At 40.9% G+C, this 27379-nt stretch overlaps 1 protein-coding gene across 1 annotated transcript in view; it reads left to right on the forward strand.

The window, feature by feature from the left end:
• Nucleotides 1-27379, forward strand: part of GRIN3A (glutamate ionotropic receptor NMDA type subunit 3A) — an 85863-nt gene that overhangs the window by 8499 nt on the left and 49985 nt on the right. The window contains exons 2-3 of the mRNA XM_005533306.3: nt 16586-17190; nt 22927-23974. Of these exons, the coding sequence (XP_005533363.2) occupies nt 16586-17190; nt 22927-23974 (1653 nt within the window). The remainder of the gene's footprint in view (nt 1-16585; nt 17191-22926; nt 23975-27379) is intronic.

The following is a 27379-nucleotide window of genomic DNA, read 5'->3' on the forward strand; positions in this document are numbered from 1 at the left end:
ACAATGTGGAAAGTATTTGAAGTGGATTATAAAAATCTATGAATGTGCTGCACAGGCATATTTTAAACTCTTAGTATTTCCCTGAAGGCATGCTATCCCACTTCCAGCTTCTTTAAGACTGTGAAGGAAATGATTGCCCATGCCGTTCATATGACATTTTACAAGACTTTCTAACTTGAGACAGAGTTAAAAGACAAGACAGATCTTCAAGCATCAACTGAGATTTTAAAAATGAAGTTTTGCATTTGTTGCAAAGAAAGAGCTTTTAGACATAGCAAATAATAACCGGAAAGAGCAGCTGAATTACACACCAGCTTCTCTCAATGATGCTACTGATAAAGCAGTTGCATTACACTCAATTTAATAGCGTACTCACTCAAACTGGCTTGAAAAGATCTTTTTATTTTACAAATCAGATGAAAAGTCGGTATCATTGAGTTCACAGTTTGATAATTTTCTGGTGCTATTTTAGGTGAAAGCATAATTATTTATCACTTTCTGAGTGTGTTAGGCTCAATCTTATGTAACTGCTTTCTGTAAGACAGCAGTTGTTTTTAAGAATTTTATGTACTCGATATTAAGTATCAAAAGTGGGAAAAACAGATCTGAGGTCTACCTGGAGCTGCCTTCCTTTGAGAGCGTACTGAAAGCATTTTAGCTGTGATTTACATTGTTTTATTGTGCTAATACCATAGAGCTAATTTTACCCCTACCTTGAAAGGGCAACAAGATGAAGGGTTAATGTGCCTGGGTTTCTTCTGCTTAAATTTTTGTGTGTTAGGTGATAAACTACAGAGTTCCAAGGCAAAAAGAAGATACCCACTGACAGCATTGAGGCAAACACAGGTAAATAGTTACAGCAGAAAGCATTGGTATTTTTTGTTTAAGCATCAAGGTGTGAAAATTTCAGACGTCTCATCTTCTGTCCCTGGAAGTGTTGAAAGCCAGGTCAGATGGAGCTCTGAGGAGCCTTGTCTGGTGGAAGGTGTCCCTGCCCATGGCAGAGTGTTGAAATGGAATGGTCTTCAAGGTCACTCCCCACCCAGATCATTCTGTGATTCCATGATCTTTGAAAGTGTCTGCTGCAGAGTTCATAACCAGGGAAATGGTAAAACATGGCACAAGTGTTTCTTCCTCAGAGATAATGGGGAGAAAAAAAACACCTATTAATCACCTCTGTAAAAGTTCCTATCACAATGTTTCAGTATAAAAATATCCTGTATAGGCTGGTATGGTTGACAATACTCCTGTGGCGTCTTATTAGGAATCTTGCATCAGCAGTCAACACAGGGAAGCCAAAATGATGATTATTCAGTCATCCTTATGATCATCTTTTTATACACATGAATTATTTACATAATACAGGGTGCTGACAAGCTTGTTAATTAAAACCTCCTTTTTCACTTCAGTTATACCCCTAAGATTTCTTCAGAGCATGTCATCCTTCTAATGACTTTTATTTCATGTTCATTAAAGCTGTATTTTTTTTTAATGTTTCCTTCCGTTGTCTAAATTGAAAATCCCTTAGTGTGTGGAATACTCTTGGGAAAGGATTCCTTCACACTGAGAGTTTGTTTTAAGAGAGAGGGATGAGTGGTGGGTCTGTTTTGGATATTGATGCCCAGAATCCCCAGGATTATTTTTTCAGATGCTCTATCTACTCTTCCATTTTCAGTGTGGCATGCTCATTTCATCCTTTTTTTATCCTGCCCACTGGTCTTTGTTCTGAGGTCCTGTCTTCCACTGTAGGATACTACAGATCCTGAGCTTACAGAGTCTATAAACTGCAGAAAAAGACTTCAAGGTTCTATTGTGATACAAATGATCAGCAACATAAATTGCTCATCACTCACTGTTCATCTGCACTGAAGAGCACCAAAAATAAGGCACTTATTTATAAATAGCTCAGCCTGCTGGATTCCAGTGAAACACAGTTTTGTATCTTCCCACCATTTTGACAGTGCATATAAATATGTAACATGCAGTTATGTGGAAGTGAGCTGTGCCACGATGTCCACCTGGGGTGTTCACAACCGTTACAGGTTTTTAAGTGGCAAATTTAGACCCATGGTGGGATGCAGCAGTGCCGCATGATTAGCAGAAGAAAGAAGCTCTGTTTGACTGGGAATGGGAGCTTGTTGACCAGCTCATACTGCCCTTGTATTCCTCCCCAGAACTGTACTTTAAGAGGAAAATGAAGTGAGAACTCACAGTGAATAATACACATGATAATCACAGACATTTCTTTTCTCTGCCTGAAAACCACCTGAAATTTCTGGAACAAGCCAGAACAAAGGAATGGTAGCATCCCAGAGCCTTCCAAAACATCTATGGGAGTACTTGCTTTTATTTCATTGGCTTTGAGGAAGGACTGGTTTGAGATATGGTTTTGGTTGTTTAACTAAGCCCATGATATTTTTTCTTCCCCCCCAGTCCAATAAACACAGGAATTGGAGATATACATGGAGTCTGGAACTTGCAAATGTTCTAAGTGTTTGTTTTTGCTATGCATTTTCTATGAGCATTTGTCCTAGTGTAATTTGGTTACTGAAGTGTTCATGAAAAGAGGAGAATGTTCATGTTGAGGAGAGCAAGAACAGCTGAAGCAAATCTTTTCAGTTGTATGAGTGCCTGCATGCTGTTTCTGATGCAATTGACATCATTAAATAGAAGAAAAAAAAAACAAAACAAAAGTATTCAGACTTCATTTAAGTATGGTATTGTTTTGCTTTGAATGAGGAACTAGTCTAATAGGATCTGTGGTTTGTTGCTGTGATACTAAAAATATATTCATAGCAAACCTCAGACTTCTGTCAGCTCTAACCTTTAATATTACCTGAATTTAGCTTATTTTCACCAGGGAGTTCCCACTTTGCCTAAAAACCCATAGAAAGCTATTCACTTACTATGATCAAGAATAATTCAGACAATTAATCTTTTTGTGGATCCATATTATGCCAGCACTATGAGAGCAAATGCATGTCATCCAAGAGTCATACAAATTATTACAATTTTATTGGAGAATAATAAGCAGAAAAATGGCATATTATTGTCAGTAAGAGCAGGAGAAATGAGTCTAAAGTCTGACCCTTGAACAGGGGACTCAAATGGGAAAGTCAGTCCTCTTCAATACAGTTAAAACCAAGGAAAATACACTGGGCTTAGTACTAGAATAGTTGTTGGTCTACCAGTCCAGGCATGAAAAAGTCCAGATGTATTTCTGTGCTTTGTCAGAAGTCTCCTCTAGAAGATTTAAGTTGCCAGGGGATGTCAGACTTACCCATGACATATTGCCTGTCTCTAAACAGTGACTGCCCAGTGTGACAATGACATGCCTGCCACTGAAAACATGTGGTGCTGTGTCATTCTTTAACAGAAGATCCTGATTTCTGTGAGTCTCCCTTTGTTGCTTTTATTCTCACTGCTGCTGACCATTTCACTCCAGTTTGCCAGGTACCTCAAGGAGCACTTCTGGGGCATCAAAGCTTTATTGCAACAAAATTCAATTCAGCTTATAGTTTTTCACCTTCTTTAGTTCTATCCCAGGTCACTGAAGTCTGTGGAACTACAATTCTGTACATTGCTGTAATAACTGCAATACATTCCCCATCCCTGGAAGTGTTCAAGGGCAGGCTGGATGGAGTTCATAGCAAACTGATCTAGTGGATGGTGCCCCTGCCCTTGGCAGCAGGGTAAGTTGGGGTTTTCCAACCCAAACCATTCTAGTATTCTGTATCTTAGACTGACCAAGACTTGCACTCTAGTGCTAACATCATGTAAACAATGAAAACTGAAATATGGAAGGAAATAAAATCCTGATACCCCTCTGTGGGTCTTCAGGGAATACACTTTCTTTTTGTGGCTGTTTTTGCTGGAGGTTCTCTCTCACTGAAGCAGTACCATTTCCTGCAGAGAGAAAGATAGCAGTTTGCATGCTCTTGCCAAACTCTTAGGAGCGGTGATCTGTCATCCCTTCCTCTCAGGTTGTCTGGGGGAATTACATACTCCTCTGCAACACTCCCCCTTGTTTGGAGCGTTAAAAAGAATTGCAGTGCCAGAAATAAACGCGAATTCCTCGTCCCCATGCTTTGGTTCACCAGACTCTGCAGAGTCATCATGGATTATTTGCATGAGGATGGAGAGACGCAAACATCTTGCAGAGATTAGTGAGACATGATGCTCCTGTATTTTGTCGAAGGCACTTATCCGTGTTAAACTCTCAGGGTGAGCCTCATTTTCGCTGGTTCTTACCCTCTCCTTCAGGAGGATACAATCACCCACTCAAGGAGCAGAAATAGTGCATGACTAACTATGTCAGGGAACAAATGATTAACACTAAATAGTTTGTGCAAGCTGTTTGCAAACAATCCACGCGCCGACAATTACGCTGGAGCAATTTTGTGAATACCTAACTCAGTGTGTTTTGCATAACTCAAGACTGGCTCCCAGATCATTAAATTCATAACTTCTGTCTCATTTGCTAAATTCATGAATGTCATTATATCTTCTAGTCTGTAGAACTAGTAGTGTTAAGATTTGACGGTGTTAATTAGTCTTGGTAACACCGGAATGGCAAAGCTGTCGGAAGGATGGTGGCTCTGATGACTGAGGAGCTGTTTAAGAGGAGTCACAGCTGCTGTGTTTTTAGAGTTTCTAAGTCGCTTGCAAGTTAACTTAAAAGTTTTAAAGTGCTGAGTAGGGCAGGCTACACAGGCAGGTGCATTAATACATCTGGTGCTCTCAGATTCTGAGTGATGCAAATAAAGATGCTGTTTGCCCCAGCCGCACCCAGAAGACCCACAAACCCAACCACTTGCTGCCCCAGTGCATCAAAACACTGTTAAGAGTTCACTTCTGAGAGCTGAGAGCCTTTTTGTCAGCTGGAAGAGCTCATTAGCTGACTTCAGGGTCAAAAAGCTGACATGTAAGAGAGTACAGCATCTGTAGGCATCATCCCATGGATCAGGGTGGGGGAGAGCTGAGCCATGAGGAAGAAAGATCTTATACATCTGTAGGAAGCTCAAGCACAGGCTAGAGTTTATTTATTCATTTGGTTCATAATGTTTGGGAGCCTTTTGACTCATAGAAATGTGCAGCCCAAGCAGATGCTAAAGCTCTTAATAGATTAACTGGATGCCTACCGTGCTTGGGTAATTGGTGCTGTGCAATGAGTGTAGTGGCTTTTCAGTTGTCACAGAGTTTTTCAAACACTACATAATTCTAAGGAGGAGGTACACTAATTTTTAAGGGAGATTATAAGATATTATTTTATGATACAAGGATATGGAGGTAGTGAAAATTTAATGGAATTGCATCAAAGAAATAACCAGTATCAAAACTAGATTTTGTAGGCCTTTTTCATAATTTCCATGCTGCAAGGCATTCTTCCCATCACTAACATCCAGGCTATTAAATTGTTGTTGTTACTTTCATTATTTTCTCATAAACAAGGCCTACCCCTTTCAACCTTCCACAACAGTATTTTTTCCTTTCCCCTCAAGCAATGTAATCAGCACTAGTAAGTTTTTACATAAATAGGTAGCATCAAGAACTTTGTTTACAAAGAAGTCCAATTGGTATTTAATTACATCTCAACATTTTGTTCACCTCCTGACTATCTTTTTCTTATGAGTGTATTGATCTTCCCTACTGTGAAAGATCTTGCCTGGTAAGAGCAGTATGCTGAGTTGTTTATGGATGGACACATTGCTTAAAGCCTCAGTCACCACTGCTCCACTGAATCTAAACATGATTTAAAGGAGGGATTAATATGTATGATTCATATTTCATTGTGACTTAAAATTTTGTGCCTTCACTTCATTCTTGGTCCAAATGACTATGATAGGTGCAGAATTAAACCATACTTGTAGCAGTAGTTGTGCAAGTGTTTGTGTGTAGTAGGGAGGTCAAGGCATTTTGTATTTTCTGTCAGGCATTTAGATGAGCCCAGAAGATTGAGTCACAAGTAGGAGCTGTAAATGTTCACTTGATGATCTTGCACATTATGAATCCAACAGTGAGACAGAGATGGGTGACGATTTTTGACACATTCTCCCAAACCTCCCCATAATACTGGTAGTAGATCACTGAGGTACCTACTATAGCAAGGACTTGTTTCATGGCTGTATCCAGGACTCTTTTGGAATACAGTGGACAATTAGTAACTTGCTTATCCCTTAAAACTAATGAGGAAACCACTTTACCAAAATGTCCATAGACATGGGGTCCTGATGAGGGGATTTTCAGTGGGATGTTGGAAGGATATACCAGTGCACCAGAGCAGTGTAATGGTGTGAATACCCAAATCATTTAACAATGCTTGAAATAAATGGCTGTCACTTCCCATAGTTTTTATATATTGGGGCTGTTGTGTCTAGCACAACAAAGAAGTGGAGATTTGGGCCTTAGGTTCTGCATCTGGCAAAGGCTTGATATATTACTTAATCCCTTTTTCCCCACCCCCTTTTCCCTCTGAACCATGCCTGTGTAAAAGGCTGTGAAGTATTTATCTTGCTGTAAGCCTTAGGATGGGTGAGAAGCCTGGCGGTGATGTGTCCTCCTGGTGCACTGTGGAGGGGGTTAGCCCCATTTCACAGTGGGATTTGCCATCACTGAGATGAGGCAGGAATCTCAAACTTGCTCAGCTTCTATTTTCAACAGCCAGCCAGTGCCCCTCCTCCTCCTCTTCCTCCTCCTCCTCTGTGTGCCTGGTAATGGGCTCTGTGCACTCACACACTTTTGTGGGTTGCTGCTGCAATGCTTCATTGGAAACTTGAACGCTTCTGCCTTTGGGGGCAGGGGGTGGGTGCTTCCTCTTCACAGGATCTTGCCTGATTTTGTGGTTTGCGCACTCAGAAAAAGCAATTTCAAAACATGGCCACGGAACTTCTACGCAGTAGCTCATCTTTCATGTTTTTGTTTGTTTGTTTGTTAATGACAATGTTTTAAGTCAGTATTGGGAATTAAAAGTAGGGAGCAGTGGTAAAGGCATTTGCAGTGGGTACAAGGCTTTGGTGCATTTTCAAAAGTTCAGATTCCTGTCTTGTGTTGAAAGGTAGTAAACCTGCAGCTGAGAACCTTACAAACATCATAGCTCCCAGTTTATTTGGGTTTGCCCCTGCTGAGGAAGGGAGCATCACTGCCTGATTAGTGAAAGGTACCCAGCGAGCTGAGGATGCTCATGCAGAATGAGACCCTCTGACCCTGCCCAGCATTTTGGGCTTCAGCTGAGCAGCAAGAGGCATTTCAAGTCCACTCAGGACAGCACATTCCAGTGGCCCATCCTCTTTGTCAGCTGCCTGCATCCCATCACTTGCAGACTGTATTTGTTTTTAAAGGAGATGTTTGATTTTTTTTCCCCTGCTTATCCCCTGGCCTGATAGCAAATTTTAACTCTTTTTTTCTAATTTCCCATCTTTCTAATTAAATCCTTGGTGTATTAAATAAGGAACCTCAAGTGAAGCTGTTTAAATTCTAATCCTGGTTTTAAGCCAAGCCACGTACACCCAAGAATTCACCTTAGAGTCATGTTTTTAATGCCTAGCCTCAGAAAGATGAACTACTAACTTAATCTACCCTGGCCTCATTTAATAGAGTTAAGAGATCAGGCTTTGCAAGCTTAATTCTCAGCTTTCTTTCATACAAAAAAATCAATGTAGAACAAAATGCCTTGTAGCTAAAATTAATCCTGTGAAACATGCCTGGAGCAAGGCCCAGCAGAAGAGGATGCGATGATGAGCTGGTGCTGTCTTTCTGACGAATGGGAGGTGGGTCAGCATTAATTTCCCCTGCTGTATATTGCCATATACAGCTATCATTTCAGGGCTGCCCTGTGGATCACTGCATGAGTATTTCTTCAACAGGCAGAAGAAGAAGTAAACTTCTTTTTGGGGACAGAGCTGCTGAGGTTATGGGGAATGCAAATGCTCAGGAAGGGTTGAAAATACTTTCAAGCCATGCTGTAATTGCACTGGTAAGTGAAGACGGTGCTCCATCAGATTTTATTCCTTGCTGCAGGTGTTAATGGTGAATATAATCTAATTGGATTAAATGCTGTGTGCATACACCAGGTACATCTCAGAGAGGGCAATAGCTGCTTTTGTAAAATGGGATCAGACTCCTTTTACCAACACAGCATGAATCAGCCTTCTCCACACCCTCTCTCCTTTTATTCTACATTTCCTTCCAGAATTAATTTCTTCTTGTTCAGTCACTGTTTCGCTTGTGCCAAAAAAGTTAAGTCATACAGAAGGAATACTCACAGCCTGTTGTGCCTCTGTAAAAGCAGCATTTTCCTGCAATATGCTGCAGCATGTCCATCTTACTGATGGGAAGATGGAAGCTGCTGAAATAAGGCAAAGATGGGAGTGTTGATTCAAGAGCCCTTTATGCTGAGGAGCCTGGCAGGGATGGTGTGCCAAGGAGCCCAGTGTGGAGCAGTGCTTGGCAATGTGCATCATAATTACAGCCCTGGCTGCCAAGTTCCCTATCAGCTCTTGTGCTGTGTTAGCAGTGGTTCTCAAGAGCAAGGCATTGGAGCAAATATTGCACTCAATTAATGTGAGCTTTAGAAACCCTTTCTATGTGCAAAGCCAGGAATTCATTGTTAGCCTAATTGAGGTCTTAGCACTGTTAGCAAAGTGATACTGTTGGTCCCAATGATGCAGGGGAATTATGGAAGTGCCACAGCTCATAATCAGTAACAATGCAGTTCAAAATGTTGTAGTCAGAGTCCCTGTATCTTTGAGATCATCCTCTGGCTTCCCAGATCTTTAGAGACAGAGCATCTGTGCCTGTTTCGCAGGGCTGGGGTTGTGACTGGCAAGTAATCTGTGTTCCAGGATTTCTCAAGGCAGGAGCATTATATTGATTTTGGGAGTTTCTCCCAGGTTTGGTCTCTTCTATATATTCATTAATGCTTCCTGCATGCCTAGTATATTTACTTGTCCATTCCCCATTTGTTTGCAGTCGCACCTTATGACCACATTCGTGGTATGTGGTACGTTTAATACACTCGGGGTAGCTGTCCTTTGTTCTTTGTAAATCCTGTTTTAATCAGCTCACAAGGCTGTAATCTCCTAGTGGCCAGTATCTGACCACTGGTGAGTGGTGATTTTTAGCCCTGGCACCTCTTGGTGCCATTCTGTGCTGGCAGTGCTGTTTTTTGCAGTTACCTTGTGATTTCACTTCTGAGGATCTTCAATATAACCCTGTTTGGTTGGTTTTTTCATCAGCCTTCAAACTCTTATTTCTCAATAGTCCAACTCACATTTTATTCCTGCAGCCTGATCACACCTGTATCTTTGATCTGGGGTTGTTGGTAATCACTCTAAAAAGCTAATGAGAGTTCTTCCATTAGCTGATGCACACACAGAGTGTCCCTGTATCTGCTTTAATAGTTCTCTTCAAATTAAACCAGCAGCCCTGGTGTCTTATTGCGGCAGCGGCCTCAGGGGAGACAAAGAGTTACATTGTCCCACCCCAAACCCCTTGTGAAGGGCGGCCCAGGTGCTCTGATTGGGTTTGAGTCCCTGGGGGTTTCTCCCTTGGTGTGCTTCTACTGGTCCCTGACCCTGAACTCCACCCTCAAAGGTGGGGACCCTTGAGAGTTCTGTCCCTCAAAAACCCCTGCTGTGACTCTGTTCAGGGCTCTCTGTTCTGAACCTGACTTTGTTCCCATGCTGAATAAATGGTTTCATGAACGGAAGCCCGTCTCGTTGGTGTTTGATGCTGGTCCCCAGAATCCTGCTGCTTCCCTGGACGAGATCCTGAGGTTGCTGACTGCAACATTTTACCAAATTTCTTTACAACAATAGAGTCTTCCTCTATCACACCTCAGATGTGAGGAGCAAGGAGACAAATTTCAGAGAGCCCAAAGTACTTGTAGTATCTGTTTCAACGTCCTGCTGCTGTTTCAGCTCTGCTGCTATGAGAAGTTGGATTTCTTGAACCAAAAACTGGGGGGGAAAAAAGCCCCACCCCTGTGCAGTGCCTGAATAACACGTGGGAAAACTAAAGACTGCCTGCTTCAGAACTCTTTGAAATGGATCCCTTTGGACTGATAGTCAGGATGTGCAATGCACCAGTGCTTGTGAGGTGCTTCTCTACAGAAAAGCACTCAGACATCCCTAGACAGTCTGCTGAAGGCCTTTGCTTCAGTAGAATGCTCTTTCTTCTTAAAGGGAGGATTAAACTCTGCTAAACAAAATTATCCAGGCCCATAGTGACAATCAGAAGAAACCCCAAAGATGCTCTTAGTGGAACAGCCACTGTGTTTTGTGTTCTTTATAGGTATGGGAAGACTTGTTCTGGGGCAGCTCCTTCTGGCAAGTCCTCACCCACTTCAGTTGTCCATTCTGACCTCCACACACAGCAGCTCCTGGCAGCTTTTGCTCAAATGTTTGCAAGGACATTTTGGACACTGATGACAATCCTGTGGCATGTGGGTGTGAGCACCACAGACATAGACCCAGCCACCACTTCCTCCCATCCAAATTTTACAGAAATATCATGGAGAATTAGCACAGCTCTCCCTGGTCTATTTGCACAAGTGGCCATGGGCCCTTTTTTAAACTATAAAGGCAAATTTTAGGGAAGGGATAACTATTCTTCTTCTTGGTTTGGTGTGGAATGTTCTTTATTTAATTTTGAATGTTGGTTTTTTTTTTTCTTGCTGGAGCAAAGAACACCTTGAAGTTTTTGAAGTCATATTACTTAGGATAATTTTTAAGTGGCTATTCAGATAAACAGTGGACCCTACTTTCCAAGACCAGCTGAAAGTTCATATTTTACATTGCCTCTTTGACCTTGCAGAGAGCTGTACATATTCAGATTAGTTTGGAGTATTTTTGTGTAGCATTAGAGAAAGTGACCTCAAGTAATGTCTTTCTAGTCTAACAAAAGAAGTAATTTTCAAGACAAACTAAGTCAAGATTTAAATTAAGCTAACTCCTGTGGTATGGTGATTTTTAAAATCAGCAGTCAGTGCATTTTTAGGATTTGCATGTAAGCATTGCCTGGATGGATGCCAGGCTTCTTTGATGCCGGAATCAGGATTACTCTGGCTAGTCTAAGAAAGCTTTTATTTCCAAGCTTTTAAACCCAAAAGAATAGTCTTTAGTGTGGGGACCAAACCAATTTGAAATTATGGTCTTGGTCAAACAAGGGTGTATAAGGAGACAGGTGGACAAGACAAGGAAAAAAGGAATTTTTGGCATCATCTTACTTGTTTTTGGTCCAAAGCAGGTCTGGGATTTTCTTCCCCAGAGAACCAGAAGTCTGCATAGCAGAAGCAGCAAAGTGGTGCGGGCAGAGCAGGTTTTTTGCTGCAGCTGGAGCACACTTCCCCTCTGGAGCAGCCGGTGGGCTGGGCAGGGACTGGGATGTGGCGCAGTGGGGACACCTTGACAGCTGGTCAGGAGAGGGGGCTGGACTTCCCACAGTAGGTCAGCTGCCAGCACAAACTCCTTGAAGGAGTGCCATTTCAGCACAGGCACATTGGAAAGATAAAATAGCATTTCGTAGCACCTTTTCTTATCACATGAAGTGAGGAAGTGCCATAGACTTTAAGGAACTGGACTTTTGGCTCAAATTTTCTGATTTCAACCATGGAAAAAACAGTCTTCCCAGTTTTTGAATCTGTGGCATCAGCTTGCTCAGAGCTGTCGTTGAGCTGTGAGTCCCCACAGTGGCACTGCAAGCCAGGAGGGCTTTTTTCCTTCAGTGGATCTTTCTCTGATGTAATTACATGGTCTGTTTTCTCTTCTGTGTTTCTTATAAAAAATGTATATACTTGTACACACACACATAGGGAGATAGATAGATAGATAGATAGATAGATAGATAGATAGATAGATAGATAGATAGATAGATACATAGATGTAAGCACTGCCTTTGCTCGCAAAAGTCAGAGGGGAATAAAACTTTCTGTGTGTTGTTTATTTTTGCACAGTTAGCAAAACAATGTTCACGTCTATGCTTTTAACTCTGCTAATGAAGCTATTATAATGTCAAATAAAATGTCACTGTGACTATGCCTAATTAGCATTACAAATTCGGATGAATGGATAAATGACCAGATCCTTTGGGTGCAAGTCAGCCCAGCTCCAGGCACTTGTGCTTGCAAGATTTACAAGGATGGGTCTGCAAACTGATAAAATGGAGGCCTGGAAAATACTGCATCAATGAAATGCAAACCATCTTTCAGCTAAATGAACCTGCTCTCTAAGGTGTCACAGGCAATGGGAAAAACCTGTAAAAACCACTCTGGTTGGGATACAAAAAGCAAATCAGTAGTTACAGTGTCTGCTGATGGGCAGGAGAAGAGACACATCAGACCGTGTAAAGCTTAATATAACATGAATGGCTTGGTCCAGAGCCCACTGAAAGTTAATGGAAAGACTGTCAGCATCTGATCCAAAGGCAATTAGTCAGAAATTAAAGATTCGACACCTGTTCTTTACCAAGTAAACAGTGAATTCAGGTGCTCATGGCTGGTTTATAAAAGAGCTGGTGATGTTCAATAAAAAATTAAGCACTCGTGGACATAGAAGATGTTTCTGCTAGTGGCACTATGTAAACACATAGATAGTAAAAATAGATAACAATTAGCACTATTCAAATAAGGCTTAATTGTCTGTTTGTGTAGTTTGGAGAAAAACCAATGCAGATCACCAGTCTTCAATGGCAGCCTAAAGTCAAATTTAGACATTTGAACTGAATTTCCATGTGAGCTTTGTCATTTAAACTGAAATAGTCAAACTCTACTAATTTCAAAGGCAGGTAAAGAAGGAGTTTGCCCTAGAACTTTAATAAGGGTGATGAAATACACAGATGAAATATCATAAATCTCTGTTCCATGATTACTAAAATGTTGTACACATCAAAATTATAATTTCAGTTGTCAGAAGCCTTCACTATGAAATTACACTTTCTCAGCAATTACTACTGAGTGATTTAATAAATAATTTGTATAAGTTGCTCATTAAAAAGCAGTAATTGTTGACTTTAAAGAGAGACAAATCAACAAAAAATCTTTAAAAGCATTAAGAACACTGTAATATCAAAGGCTCCCTACTGAAAAATGGCTTCTGTGTGTTTTTCTTCAACTGCAACCTACATACAAATGGCAAATAAACTTTTCAAAATATAATTAGGAAGGCATTAAATTCAAACATTTCCTTGTTTGGAAGCATTCCCTTCCCTGAGTCCCAGTACAAAGGAAACATTGATTACATTTCCTTCCCAACACCTACAGCAGTGTTCTCATGCTGTGCGGAGACAATTAGCTGAAACTTAAGCAGAAGTAATGCCTGGTGACTAAATTTTATGTATGCCATTGTATCAGAAAGATTCTGAAGACAGGTTTGTAGTCCAGTACTCCTTAAAAGAGAAAAGAGACTCTGCTGCTTTTTCAGGGCTGAATGTTTATCCTTCAAGCACCTTAGGAGGGAATTTAGAAGATAATAAATCACAGTGGTGATAAGTGCTTGTGTCAGTGCATCTGTGGGCTCCTGAAGGTGATGTCTGAAGCACAGATAGTCTCAGTCTGAGGAGCACTTCCACATGCAGGCTCAGTCCAAGACAGGTTATCCCAAATAACGCCTTTGTTGAGTGAGGAGAAGTGTCTCACCCATAATCCTGTGGGTGTGGTTCTGTAGGAGAGTCCAGCCCTGCACCTGAGAACGCCCAGCCAGGTGGAAACTGCCTTCACCTGCATTTCTGGCTAAGATTACATCCATTTCTCTGGCCCTGAGGCAGTTTCAGGTTCGCTGGACCATGTGAGCCTGGGGAGCCCAGGATAATGCCCAGTGATCCTGGGTTTGGACATTCATCAGTTCAAAGTGTTCTAATACAGGAAGAATGGTTTTGTAGAGGAGCAGAAGCAGTCTTGCATTTGTGAAACTGCATGTGTGCTGGCTTTGGCATGAGGACATAGAGGTCTTCAAAGAGCTAAACCTGAGGGTGAGGTGGAGAGCCAGTGCTCACACAATTTTATGCCTACTGCAATATTCCTGGATATTCCTGGATACTCCTTCTCCCCAAATGTGCTGGGATCCTAACATCCAGTGCAGGGTATGAGAGAGCTTATTGTCAGCTACCAAAACCAGACCCAGGACAAGGTAAGCCATACAAAAGCTCCAGTTTGCTTTTTGTTTTCCGGGTGATTTGATGCAGCAGTATGGACACAGCTGTTACTGTAAACATCTGTCACTCTTAGATTGTTTTTCTGCATCTGGTAGATTTCTTTAGTTGATCCCTGAGCCTGTCCCATAATAGCCATAGTACTGTGCTTGGGATGTTACCCTTCTGAAATGCTGAAGTTGTTTGCTCCTCCTTGCATAGATATGGTCAGGTCGTGTGTTGTCCTGTGTATGTTCTGTGTATACTGAAAAACTCATTTCTTCATCACTCATATTAACACTCAAATTAACTAAAGCTTGTAGGGTTTTCCTGATGGGAGGTGGATCATTGTGTAAAAAATATTTGTACTTCTTACTCTTGGACAAAGAGGGCAAGGCTAGTAATTTCTACTCCCATCTATTTGCAGTAAGAGACAAACTGGAGTTAATTTACCTGATTATCTCATAACCTCAGAAAAAAAGTTTGTTGTGATTTAGTTTGCAAGGACTAGTTTATTCAAACCAGCTTCCCAAACCCACTATGCACAGTGCTTTATTTCCCTCCTGAACTAATCATGTGTTTTAATTAGTAGACAATGTTTTCCAGCTCAGAACTCAGAAGTTCTGCACAGGTTATCTCCTTGTGCACTGAGTAACTTGTCCTTTATCAAAGAGTCATCCCTCTTGTGTCTTGCTGGCAGTACATGATGTGCATCGATTGTGGATGGTGATGCATTTAATTAGCTTGTTCTTGTGTCTTGGTAAAATAAAAAAAAAAAAAGGGCCACAGGTACCAAACCCAAGAGAAAACAAAAAGAACTGAGAATATCTTCAATTACAGCATTTTTTTTAAATCAAGCTCTGAATTTAAACTATCTGGAAAACAGGCAGTGAGTTAGTGTAACTGCAAATTAACACAATGAGGGCTTGCTGCTCATAACCAGTACATAGCTCTTCGGGGTTTGGGGTTTTTTTTTTGCCATTTCACCCCTTACATCTGTGTTGGAGAGCTTGGGGTTTTATTTGGTAAAACTACTGTAAATTGACTCATTATTGTATTATTATGAATTCAGAATGCATTTCTAAGATCCATACAAACTGGAGCCTGTTATTATCAGTAAAATATTTTAAAGCAAAATGTCATTTTTTATCGACTTTGAAAAGGTTTGGTCCGTCATGTAGTACACATTAACTACTGAGGATGGACAAGAAGGATGTACAGACCTAAATAGTAGGTTTTACTAGTATAGTTTAGTAAAATATTGGATAAAAAGATAAAATCTAGGTGCCTGTGTAATACAATTTGAGTGGACATGAATTCAGACAAATGCTGACATAAAGTCACAAGGAAGATCTCACGGACCAAAAAATGCACTGGAACAGGCATGGCATTTTTTGGACAGTCTAATGGCTGGAATCAAATGCCAGTGTAAAGTGATACAACTTCTTTAGGAAAGCTGCAGGGAAGACTGTAAAATTCTCAACTAAAAGCAAAAGTTGGAGTAATACATAATATGATAGCTAAAAGCCTGGTAGAAACATTTTTAGTGCAGAGAATTATTTCATAGCAAATGTGAGAAATTTCTTGGATTCTTTAACTTCTTTCCTTTCTCATTAAAACTGTAAATAAAAATTTATTTTTAAGACCAGGGAAAGGAGAGGAATGAGAGTAATGGTAAAGAATGATCAAATAATGAGATCTACTCACCTTAAGAGAACAGAGGAGTTAGCCTCAAATCCTCCCTCCTTTTCTGAAAAAGATAAAATCAAGGCCAATGGTGTTGGGAAAGATAATGGGTTAAGTTCTATAATAGTATCAATGACATGGAAAAAATGAGTAAGGAATGCTTATTTATCAAATATTTTCTACCTCAGAAATCACAGTCTGCATATCTTAGCCTCTTGTGCATTCAGTAACTTGTCCTGTTTCATTGGCAGTACATGATGTGCTTTGATGGTAGATCCATTTTATTAGGTTACTCATATGTCTGTAAAAAATCCCCCAACTACACACACACACAAAAATAGCTATAATAAAAGGAATAGCTATAATAAAAGGTTTTGTGGGTTTTTTTCTTTATTGTTTACTAAAGAACTTTTCAGCATTAGTTTGTAAATAGGTCTGGCTGACCAAGAGCAGTAAGGAAATGTCTTCTCATATCCCTGTTAGGGGTGCAGGTAAATCTTTGCTTTAGAATGCTTCAAAAGGACAAATGGTAGAAAGAAAAACATATTCTCAGAAACAGGCTCATTAATGACTGCTGCAGTTGAGTCAAGCTAGCAGAGGAAGCCTATGAATCACAGTCCATTTAAACTAGGTGGGTATAAATTTTCCTGTTGCACACACAGTTCTACTGATTGGCTGGTGGTTACTTTGAACTAAAGGAGTGTATAAAAATTAATGAGACTCATTAGTTTGTGTCCAGTATACCTCTGATCATTGTCTTTCACTTTTTTAACCACAGAACCCCCTTCACCTGCAGATGAGTTTGGAAGACTCAATGAGTTCTGATGCTGACGTCACTTTCTCTATCCTTGCAATGAACAACTGGTATAATTTCAGCTTGATGCTATGCCAGGAGGAATGGAACATCACAGATTTCCTCTTCCTCACGCAACAAAGCTCCAAATTCCACCTGGGGTCCATTATAAACATAACAGCAAACCTCACTTCAGCCAGTGACCTTCTGAACTACTTGCAGTTTTACTTGGAGAGCATCAAAGACACAACGTCAACCATGGTGATGTTTGGGTGTGACATGGAGAAAACGCGGAGGATTTTTGAGATAACCACACAGTTTGGTGTGATGCTTCCAGAGCTGCACTGGATTATTGGGGATTCACAGAACGTGGAAGAGCTGAGGACAGAAGGTTTGCCCCTTGGTCTCATCGCTCATGGCAAGACAACTCAGTCAGTCTTCGAGCATTATGTGCAGGATGCCATGGAACTGGTAGCCAGGGCTGTGGCAGCAGCCACCATGATCCAGCCTGAACTGGCTCTCATTCCTAGTACAATGAACTGCATGGACACAGATGAAAGGAATATTACTTCAGGCCAGTATTTGTCAAAGTAAGTTTTACCTTTTTCTGGCCCCCTCCCCCCCCCCCGCCTTAGGTAATATTTGCTGTATTGCAAGAAAAATAACTTTCTTCCCCCCTACCCCCACCATTCTCCGTGGGTTAGCTATCATGCTGCTAACCCCACCCCCGTCACAAGCATGTTTCAGTATTTCCTCCTGCTTCTTTACTTCTGGGCAGAGAAAGAAATTTTAACTTTGACACAGTGGGAGAGAAGGCAGAGCTCAGAGATTCTGGTAGAAGAACACACTGTTCCACAGATATAGAGATCACATAGTAAACATAGGCTAGGTTACAGATAGTGCTCTGAAATTTGCATTTATATGTATTAATGTAAGGTGGGCTACTGTCAAATTCTCTGAGATTTTGAGTATACAAAACACTCAATATTCAACAGAGAGTATTTGTACTGTCTAAGCCCTCGGACAGTGTAGTAGCCCTTGATGGTATGCTGCCATGGAAAAAAGAGGAAAAAGATGCACCTTCATCTCTTCAGACGGTTTCTTTTGGTGAGGGCACTCTAAAGTACAAAGTGCTGTCTCAGCTGCATATTACTATATGGAAGTTATTCCCAAAACTACTTGGGTGTTCCTATCAAGTAATATTATCATTTTTAACATATGAGTGGAAAACTTGCATGGTTCTTTTTAAAAACAAGCAAAAATGTCTTGACTAAATACATGAATTCATCATTTAATCTATATCCAGCAACTGTTGCATGTTTTTCCCCCATTACATCTGGTTTCAAACTTAAAGATTTTGTTGGATGGAGTTAGAATAAAAGTTCTTGAGGCTTTTTGTGTTTCACTTTTTTTGAAAAACAAAACTTTTTCTTGGATATGTCTGCACAATAATGTATTAACAGCACTGCTCAAAACACAACCATTTGAGACCCCAACATTTCCTTAGTTCTTTTGTCCATTCAGAATCAAAAACTCTGTTTCCAAAGAGCAAAACAGGGCTTGGGAAATAAACACTGGACCAACTTGCAGTACCCCATTGACTTGTGATGTTTATTTTGCCTCATTATTCTGGATATTTTAACTAGATCATAACTGAAAAGTAAAAGTCAGCAGGAGGCTTTTTAGAGTAACAAGAGGACAGCAGTTTTAGGAATAGGCTTTTGAGGTTTGAAGAAGGATAAAGAAAAAGGAAAACAAAAGCAAAACACTTAAATATATGCATTAAAAATAATTCATCATCACTGCTCTCTATAGAGATCTACTAGATTTTGTTATATTTTAGGAGACAATATGCAATTTCACATCTGCGAAATTTCTTTTCATATTGGTGAAGGCATTGTGGAAGTGAAAGAAAGGATGGTGTGTTTTGCCTTGTTTTTTTCCCTATATGTTTGCTTGCGAACCCTATTAAAGAGAAAATAACAGGTTAGAGAAACCCTTGTCCTAAATCAGTGCAGCTGTTTTTGCAGTGTATGAGTGAGACAGGTACCTGATGGCCAGAACTGATGTATTTGCGTCAGCAGCATAGCTATTAACTCTGAGTGGTGCCATTAATTTCTCAGGTGTGACACACTGATAAGTGGCTTCACTGTGACCAACCTGGCCCATCTCACCAGAGCTTTTAGGCTTTTTTAGCCTCCAAAGATGAAACTTTTGTGCTGGTGCTAAAATGCTTGTTTACTAATGAGTGCATTTTCCTGTCTGAGTGAACTCATCTATCGTGGTGTGAAGCCTTGGAGCTGTCGTGGGTGGGGCTGGAGAAGGGGATGGAGCAGAGGCAGTGCGCAGACTTCCACCTCCCCTCTCTGCAAAGGGTGGATGAACAGCAGCCCCATTCTCTGGCACAGACAGTTTCTCCTGCCAGCACTGATCTCATACCTTGGCTGTGCAGACATTTAAGTGCACCCAGGAGAAGAATAATGAGCTAGTGCATGGCAAAGCATGCTTGTATCTGTGTGGTTATGGGTATAGATGTACAAACCCCTAAAGATTTTAGTGTTGTAAGTCACTGTCCATCATTCCTGTTAAAATGAGATTCCCTTATCTATTCTTGCCTGTTCATAGAAGCATCCTTGTTGATGGAACAAGGCATTAAAATTTCAAAGCCTCATCTTGTCTTATCACTTTAATTAGTCTTACAGCTTTAACTCACCTTCTTGGGTAATTTCATCGGCCTGCTATTTCATAGATCCATAAAATCACAGAATGGTTTGTGTTGGAAGGGACCCTAAGCATCACCTCATTCCATCCCCTCCTATGGATAGGGATACCTTACACTATCCCAAGTTGTTCCCAGTGCTGCCCAACCTGGTCTTGAACACTTCCAGGGATGGGCCAGCCACAGCTTCTCTGGGCAACCTGTGCCAGGGCCTCCCTACCCTCACAGAAAAGAATTTATTCCCAGTATCCCATCTAGCCCTGCTCTCTGGCACTTTGAAGCCATTCCATCTTGTCCTATCAGTAAGAAGTCTCTCCAGCTCTGCTAGAGTCCCTTTAGGTACTGCGAGGCCACTAAAAGTTCTCCCCAGAACCTTTTCTTTTAGCTGCCAATTCTAGTTCTTGCCTCCAGTAAGCTTCCCAAAAAGAGAGGTGGAATGACCCAGCCATCAAGCTTGAGAGAAAGTAATTTCATTGAGTCATTCTTAAATATACTACAAAGATACTGCTGCTGGAGAGTGATAGTACTGCTAAAGATGTAAGGAGCAGTTCTTGTAATGCACATGAGAAACAAAGCTGAAATGAGCAAGTGACACACTTTGGACTCATTGTTTAAACTGAAGTGACTCTGATAAAGCTTTGATACAGTTATCAGAGACTGTCAGTGTGAACATCAGCTCCCATATATTGACATAGCATCAAGAAAATTCATTCGGCTGTCAGATTTGAGGATCTGGCCCTTAACCTTCTGAAATCTGTGCAGGCTGTCTTTCCATACAGATCTGTCAGTAGCCCTTCTGAAACAGCGCTGCACAGATATTACCAGCATGTCTGTGCCATACCCAGCACTTGTAATTCCCAAAGATTCAAACTGGAGATTTCTAGCTTAAGAAGTGTAGACAGAGCCTCTTATCTGTTTCTTAAAGTTATCGAATAAAGTTTTCACTTGAACTTGCTGGCATGAGTTTCACTGGTGCTGCTCACAATGCATGCAAACGCTCAGCAGCCACAGCTGCCTGCATATAAAAAGAAGTGTTGTTAAAATGTTTCTTTAGCATGGTTCCCATCATTAATTTTGATTCATGTTCTGTCATTACAAAAAATACAGAATATGCAAATCAACTGCAAAGGTAAACCACTAACGCGATGATGTGGTGAAGTTCTACATTTAAATGCTGCTGAATCTCTCTCAGGTAGCCGTTCCTAACACAACAACAGGACTGGAACAGAGGGCTCATTCTGCCCTCCTGGGTGTGCTTACTTCTACTCTGACAGTCAGGGAACACTGTGCCTTAATTCCACAAGTCTCATTCCACCTTCAGAAAATGAACGTAATACATTATTCCATAGGTTCAGTTACTCCCAAAGCACCTGCTTTGCAGCATTCTCATGCCCAGGTCATGCGGTATTAGCAACATGGGGCCAAATTCATGAGAACTTTGCAAGCTTAATCCACCTGAGGACTTGTCTCGCTCAGTTTTTGGTATTTTTGTGAACTGCTAATAGTCTTTTCTGCACAACTCCTAAAAAAATTTTCATGCAGGCCCAACTACACACACAAAATTATTTTCCTGTTACTGTCACAATGATGGCTTCAGCCTTTACACCCAGAAAGGCTCATAAAGAAGTTGCACAATTTTTCACAGAGACTGAGGGAGATAAAAGTAAGAGGGAGATAAAACCCAAACAAGTTTATGGGCACATAAACCTTCCTTTAGTGCTAAAGATTGCTTGCTCCCGTAAACTTTGTCTTGATAGTGTTTACATACACAAACAGAGAAGTTACACCATCAGATAGGAAGCATGGATTAGGATGGAAAGAGTGGACAAACAGTGGCAGATACCACTGATTAGTGGAGCCATGGTGTCCTTTTACACTGGACTAAATGGTAAAGGATTTAAAAAATGAAAACTGCATTTATGGTTTATATACATTTATATTTCTAAACACCTGTCTGCCTTTTTAGGCATGATTTCCAGACCCAGGCTAACACATGTATAGATCATCTGCTTTTGAGAGTATTGTCTGTATCATTTCTCCAAACCCAACCTACTCAAAAGAGACTGAGCAAGAGCTGTGAAGCTGTCTCAAAGAACAATATCACACACACAATCACACTCAAATCTAAAGTATTTACTTCCGTAAATTTACCTTTGCAATTTTGATTTGATATGAGCTAAAATTGATATGAGCTTGAAATGTAAACAGTGCAGAGTTTTAACTGCTGAAACCCCATCAAAAGTCATCAAAACAAAGCATAGAGACCAGTCAAAAGTATGCATGTACACACATTTGCGTTTGGTTAATCCTTTTCAAATCAATCTAAGGTTATTTTTTTATCCTCTCTAACTATTGATAAACAGTTAATTCTACTTAAAAGTTTATATCTTCTTTATTGAGGCTGGAATGACAACCTTTATACTTCTTCCAACACTTGCTTTCATCCAATTCTCAGGACTAATGTGAAGTGCTATATTCTCCTACGACAGCTGAGTAGACTCTCCTGAATTCATCTTACTGAAAAAAATGCACATGACTTTCCTTGCACCATATAAGCAGCAATTTAATTCAGTTGTTTTGAATAGAACCGCTCTTGTAAGGCCTGTGCAGCCCTTGCCAGATGCATAGCAGCTTCGCTGTTAGCAGCGTGCAGTTCAGCTGCTCATGGTGCTCACACTAAAAGGATTTTCTACTTCAAACACTTAATTCCTGCTGAGTTCCCAGCTCCTTTATCCATGTCTTTTTTAGCCTCTTTGATGATGTCTTGCCAGAAGCTGAATTCAACAGGCAGGGAGGACAGCTACTAGCAAACACTGCCTTCCAGTACAAAGGAAATACACAACTTTACCATCAGTATCTGTAATAGTAAAAGCCCAGAATTCTCAATGCAAAATGCGAAGTGCAAAACTGGCACACTTCATGAGATCTGCTTCAATGGCAGCATTATGCTTTTAAGAGCATTACTTTTGCACTTTTTTTTTTTTTTTAACTGCTTTTTCGGGTATTTATTTTTGTAAGAATTAAAACTGACTGTCCTAGAGCACCCATCTTTCACTTTCTGCGCTTACTTTATTCTGAAGTGTCTAACAGTGGTTTACCAATGCCAAATCTGCATTTTTGAATCCAGATTGGTTCACTTGAGAATGCTTGAAAGCTGTTGACAGCACTTCAGTAGCCCTCTTATATAAGCTAGATCTTACTGAGATTATAGCATTTTTCTTGGAAGGACATTTCATACATAATTTCCACTCTTCCATTTTCATATGTATTTTTATCTAGGAAAGTGACAGCGGATCTGGTGAGTTCAGCTTAGAACTAACCTGTGTTTTATCAGAGGCAAAGATAACTGAAAAATTACTGTTCCTGTACTCATTTTTTCTAGTAAGTAAAAAAATGCATCTTTCCTGAGGAGTTTTCATTTACATTAGATATGTAGGGGAGTATCCCCATATAATTTAGTCATAAATTATGTGGCTGATTCATTGTGCCATAGGATCTATGTGTTATTAATGGTCCAGGTGCTCAAAAACATCCCATCTACTCTCTTCAACATAAATTCATGGTTCAGCTGTCTGCTTTTGATTACCCTGCTTTCTCCCTCCAACAGGTTTTTAGCCAACACGACTTTTGATGGTCTCAGTGGCCACATTAAGGTGAAGGGTTCATCCATTGTCAGCTCAGAAAATAATTTCTTCATCTGGAATCTGCAGCATGACCCTGTCGGGAACCCAATGTGGACGCGCCTGGGGAGCTGGCAAGAAGGGAAGATCGTCATGGACTATGGGATATGGCCAGAACAGGCACAGAGACATAAAAGTCACATGCAGCACCCCACCCGGCTGCATCTGAGGGTGGTGACTCTGATTGAGCATCCCTTTGTCTTCACAAGGGATGTAGATGATGAAGGTCTTTGCCCAGCAGGGCAGCTGTGCCTGGACCCGCTGACCAATGATGCAGGTGTGCTGGACAACCTGTTTGAAACCCTTCAAGGGGGCAATGACACCGTTCCCATTAAGCTGAAGAAGTGCTGCTATGGCTACTGTATTGACCTGCTGGAGAAGCTGGCTGAGGATATGAATTTTGACTTTGACTTGTACATTGTTGGGGATGGAAAATATGGTGCCTGGAAGAATGGTCACTGGACCGGGCTGGTGGGAGACCTTCTTGCTGGTACAGCTCACATGGCAGTGACATCATTCAGCATCAACACTGCCCGAAGCCAAGTGATTGATTTCACCAGCCCTTTCTTTTCAACCAGTTTGGGGATCCTTGTGAGGACCAAAGACACTGCAGCTCCTATTGGAGCCTTTATGTGGCCACTTCACTGGACTATGTGGCTGGGGATATTTGTTGCTCTTCACATCACAGCTATATTCCTCACTTTGTATGAGTGGAAAAGTCCTTTTGGAATGACCCCTAGGGGAAGGAACAGGAACAAAGTCTTTTCCTTCTCCTCTGCCCTCAATGTCTGCTACGCAATCCTCTTTGGAAGAACAGCTGCTATCAAACCCCCCAAGTGCTGGACTGGAAGATTTTTAATGAATCTCTGGGCTATTTTCTGCTTGTTTTGTCTGTCAACATACACAGCCAACCTAGCTGCTGTCATGGTGGGAGAGAAGATCTATGAGGAACTTTCTGGAATACATGACCCAAAGGTAAAGTATGTCTGTTGTTATTAACTCAGCCTTTCTTCACTCAGAATTCACTGCTGCTTAATTTATGGCTTCTAACAAAATCAGAAAGTGATCTTTGTGGAAAACAGTGTTTGCAATTACTTACAACCTGGTGGCATTTCAGGAAGAAAGTTCAGTGAGATAGGACTTTTAAACACCCTTAAGAGTGCAGGGGGAAGGATATAAAAGATTGACGGTGAGGAGAAATGTGAAGTATTCTGGTGTTCTCCACTGCAGAGAAGAATAGTAATTCTACATGCAGATTAAGGGTTTGAGTTCAGTTCCAAGGTCCCTTTGACAGGAGTTGTTTAACTCAGTTGGATGATTCAGATCATCCTCACATCTAGTCAAACAAAACAACTGCACAGAATAAGACAAAAACATTGGTCCTCTTCAGGTAGGATTTTTCAAGTATTTCACTGGTCATAACATTGCTGGCAAAGACACTGCTGGCAAAATTCCCCATGAAAGCTAAATAAAACACAGCGGAACTGAAATATTTTGAAAAATCCTGCCTTATGCTTCAAAACAGTGGAATTCACTTTACAAGTAGCCAGGTGTTTGATTTGCAGTGTTGTTTCTGCTGGTGAGCCATCATGGGAGGAGATGAGTGGTATTGTAGACAACCCATCTGCAAAGAGCTCAGACTTCCCAGAATTTCCTCCACCTGCTCTCTCCCCCTTCCCACAGGAAATTTAAGTCCAGCCCTTTTATAAGACTACTCTTAATTTATTTACCACTAAGTAGTGATCGGGACAGAATGGCTTGTAGAGACAATAGGTGGCTGCAGCTGACACCAGAGCATCCTCTGCACCAGACAGTCGCTCCAGGGGAAACAATGGCAACAGCAACAGTCCCTTGCTCATGCGGCACTTTCTGCAGTGAAGGTGTGATTGTATTACCCACAGTTTTGTACTCATGACCTAACTGCTGATACAGAAACCATCCACCATGTATTTGTCTCAAGGGACTGAACTGATAGATTATTGTGCCACTTGTAATTTTAATAACATGAGAACAGGGCATACATCTTGCTTTTGTGAACTATGTTAATAAATGTTACATATGTCCCTCCAGATAGCAAAGGCCAGGCTCCGTCTGTTACATTAGTGAAACCTTGCAGGCAGTCTAATGACCAGACAGTTTTGACTTTGTGACTGCAGTGCCTTACTCACTTCCTGCAATGTTAACTAGATGGTTCCTACCAAAAATGTTATAAACAAAGAACAACAGTTTTGTGGCTGACCTGAGGCGCTCTAAAATTGATTTATGGCTTAAAGCAAATCGCTTCTAATAATCTGCCATTTCCCTCCAAGCAAAAAGTATCATAAATATTACATTAACATCTTCATCAATATAAGGCACAAAAGTCCATTATATGTGATTTCTTCAAAGCATTCTGAAGAAGCAGATGAGATCGTTCAGCTGAATTTCCCCAGCTCCAGGGATATCTCTTATATCTCTTACACTCTTGTGTGAAGCCACAATGTCGATTCAAAAATGAGGTTAGCCCTCTACTCTTTGCATGGGCATCTCCTCATCCATCAAATCAAATTCCATCAGATTCCATCTTATTTTTCAGCATTATTATTGTGACCACATTGGGAGTTTTTAAAACAGATATTGGGAAATTCCTACAGCTCCAAAGAAAATTAAATTGTTCTGAAGCTGTGCTGTTGAAGCTTAGTGCAGAACATTGAAGCATGTCAGGTGCTGCAAACACAGATCTTGGTCCAGAACAGAAACACTGATCACTGCTGGTTAGTAACCTCAGTGATTCTATTACATCAGTGGGATTACTAGCCTTTCCTAAAAAAGCACTTCCCTGCTTCATGGAATAAATCTAAGCCTCTGAGTAGTTACCAGTTCCCATTGTGGGAATAAGACAACTCAGATTTTACGAAAGAGACTGCCTGCCATTATATGAGCTGCAGAATAGTTTTGTGTATGTCATTCATGCATTTGCCTCCAAAATCTTAGTCTGAAAGAGTAGTTGTAATAGAAAATGGCAATGGTTTAACCTTTGCTCACACAGGGCCTGAGCTGTGGCTATTCAAAGTTCTCTCTAAGAGTTAAAGCTTTGGTTTAGGAAATGTTTGGGTCACAACAGGTCACACATTTATAGGCAGCACATTTTATTTAGTTACTAAAAGCATTTTTTATGCGACTAAAAGATTTTATGCTTGGGTGTTTCTTCCCAGATATGTTTACCTCTTTCTTTTTAGTGGTGGAGACTGATTTCAAAAAGAAGGGAGGAGGAGGGAGAAATAACCTTTTTAATTTAAATATGCTTCTAAACATCCTTCTGCTGCTTTCAGTGTGCATGTGCCCTTTGTACTGTGCCTTTGAAATTTATTCTAAAAATAAAGCCCAAAATAGAGGAGCAGCCTTTTCGAGGTGATGTAAGACATGTAATTTCTTCAGGCTGTCAGCCATAAATGGCAAATCCCATCTGAGGTTGTGAACAGTCAGGAAGGACAGAATTAGAGCTATCTCAGTTGGACCTTTAAATGCACTAATGATATAGAAGAGAATATAGAAATATCATCAAGCTGCTGAAAGGAGGAGCAGCCAGTGAGACAGGAACCAGAGCAGAAGTATAGCAGTGAGAGGAAGGAGAATTAATTTACTGGACTATGTCTTGAATTTGGGGAACTTGCTATGTATTTTCTGTGTAAGACTCTTAACCAGGGCAGGTCACTAAAGCCACATTCCTGCAGTGTCCATCCAAGGTGGCTGCCCCCTTTCCAAGGATGTACAATAGGAGCCAGTAGGTTGTAGAGATCTTGAAGCAATGTCCTGCCACCTTAAAAGCTAATTCCTCTAAGAGAACAGGCAGTTTTGTGCCACAGATGCCCCTCCCCCCTCATTTTCCAACTGTACAGGTTTTAGACATCATCTCTTGCCAGTGGAAACTGACAAATACAGCTTTTGTGTCCACTGGAGCATGTTCAGCCTCCTGTTTAGCGACAAGGGGGTAGCTACAGGATGAATATGCTGGCTGCCCAGATGGAACATGCATCCATGTTCTAAATCCCTCTTAAGAAGCTCTCTACAATATATGGCAAAGAAGTTTAAAAGCTTGTCCACAGACAGAGGAGATAGAGTAAAAATATTGTATTCATGTCATCTACTTTTATCCCTGCTCTCATCTGAATCACAGAGGCTCATTTCATTTTTCTTCTGATGTCACCTCTTAGGTTGCACAAAATATTGCAATGTTACTCTTTGTCAGGGTGTCTGGCAGCCCAGGTACTCAACCAGAGCTGAGTTCTTTACAAGGTTCAGATATTCATCCTCCAGGCATGCAGACCAGGAGCATGCCTTGGGCATGTTCTGACCACAGAATCACAGAATGGTTTGGGTTGAAGGAGATGTTAAAAACCA

The sequence above is a fragment of the Pseudopodoces humilis genome, chromosome 4 (assembly GCF_049639895.1).
Source record: "Pseudopodoces humilis isolate 2021_Gansu_Grassland_sample_001 chromosome 4, ASM4963989v1, whole genome shotgun sequence".
NCBI classification, from domain to species: domain Eukaryota; kingdom Metazoa; phylum Chordata; class Aves; order Passeriformes; family Paridae; genus Pseudopodoces; species Pseudopodoces humilis.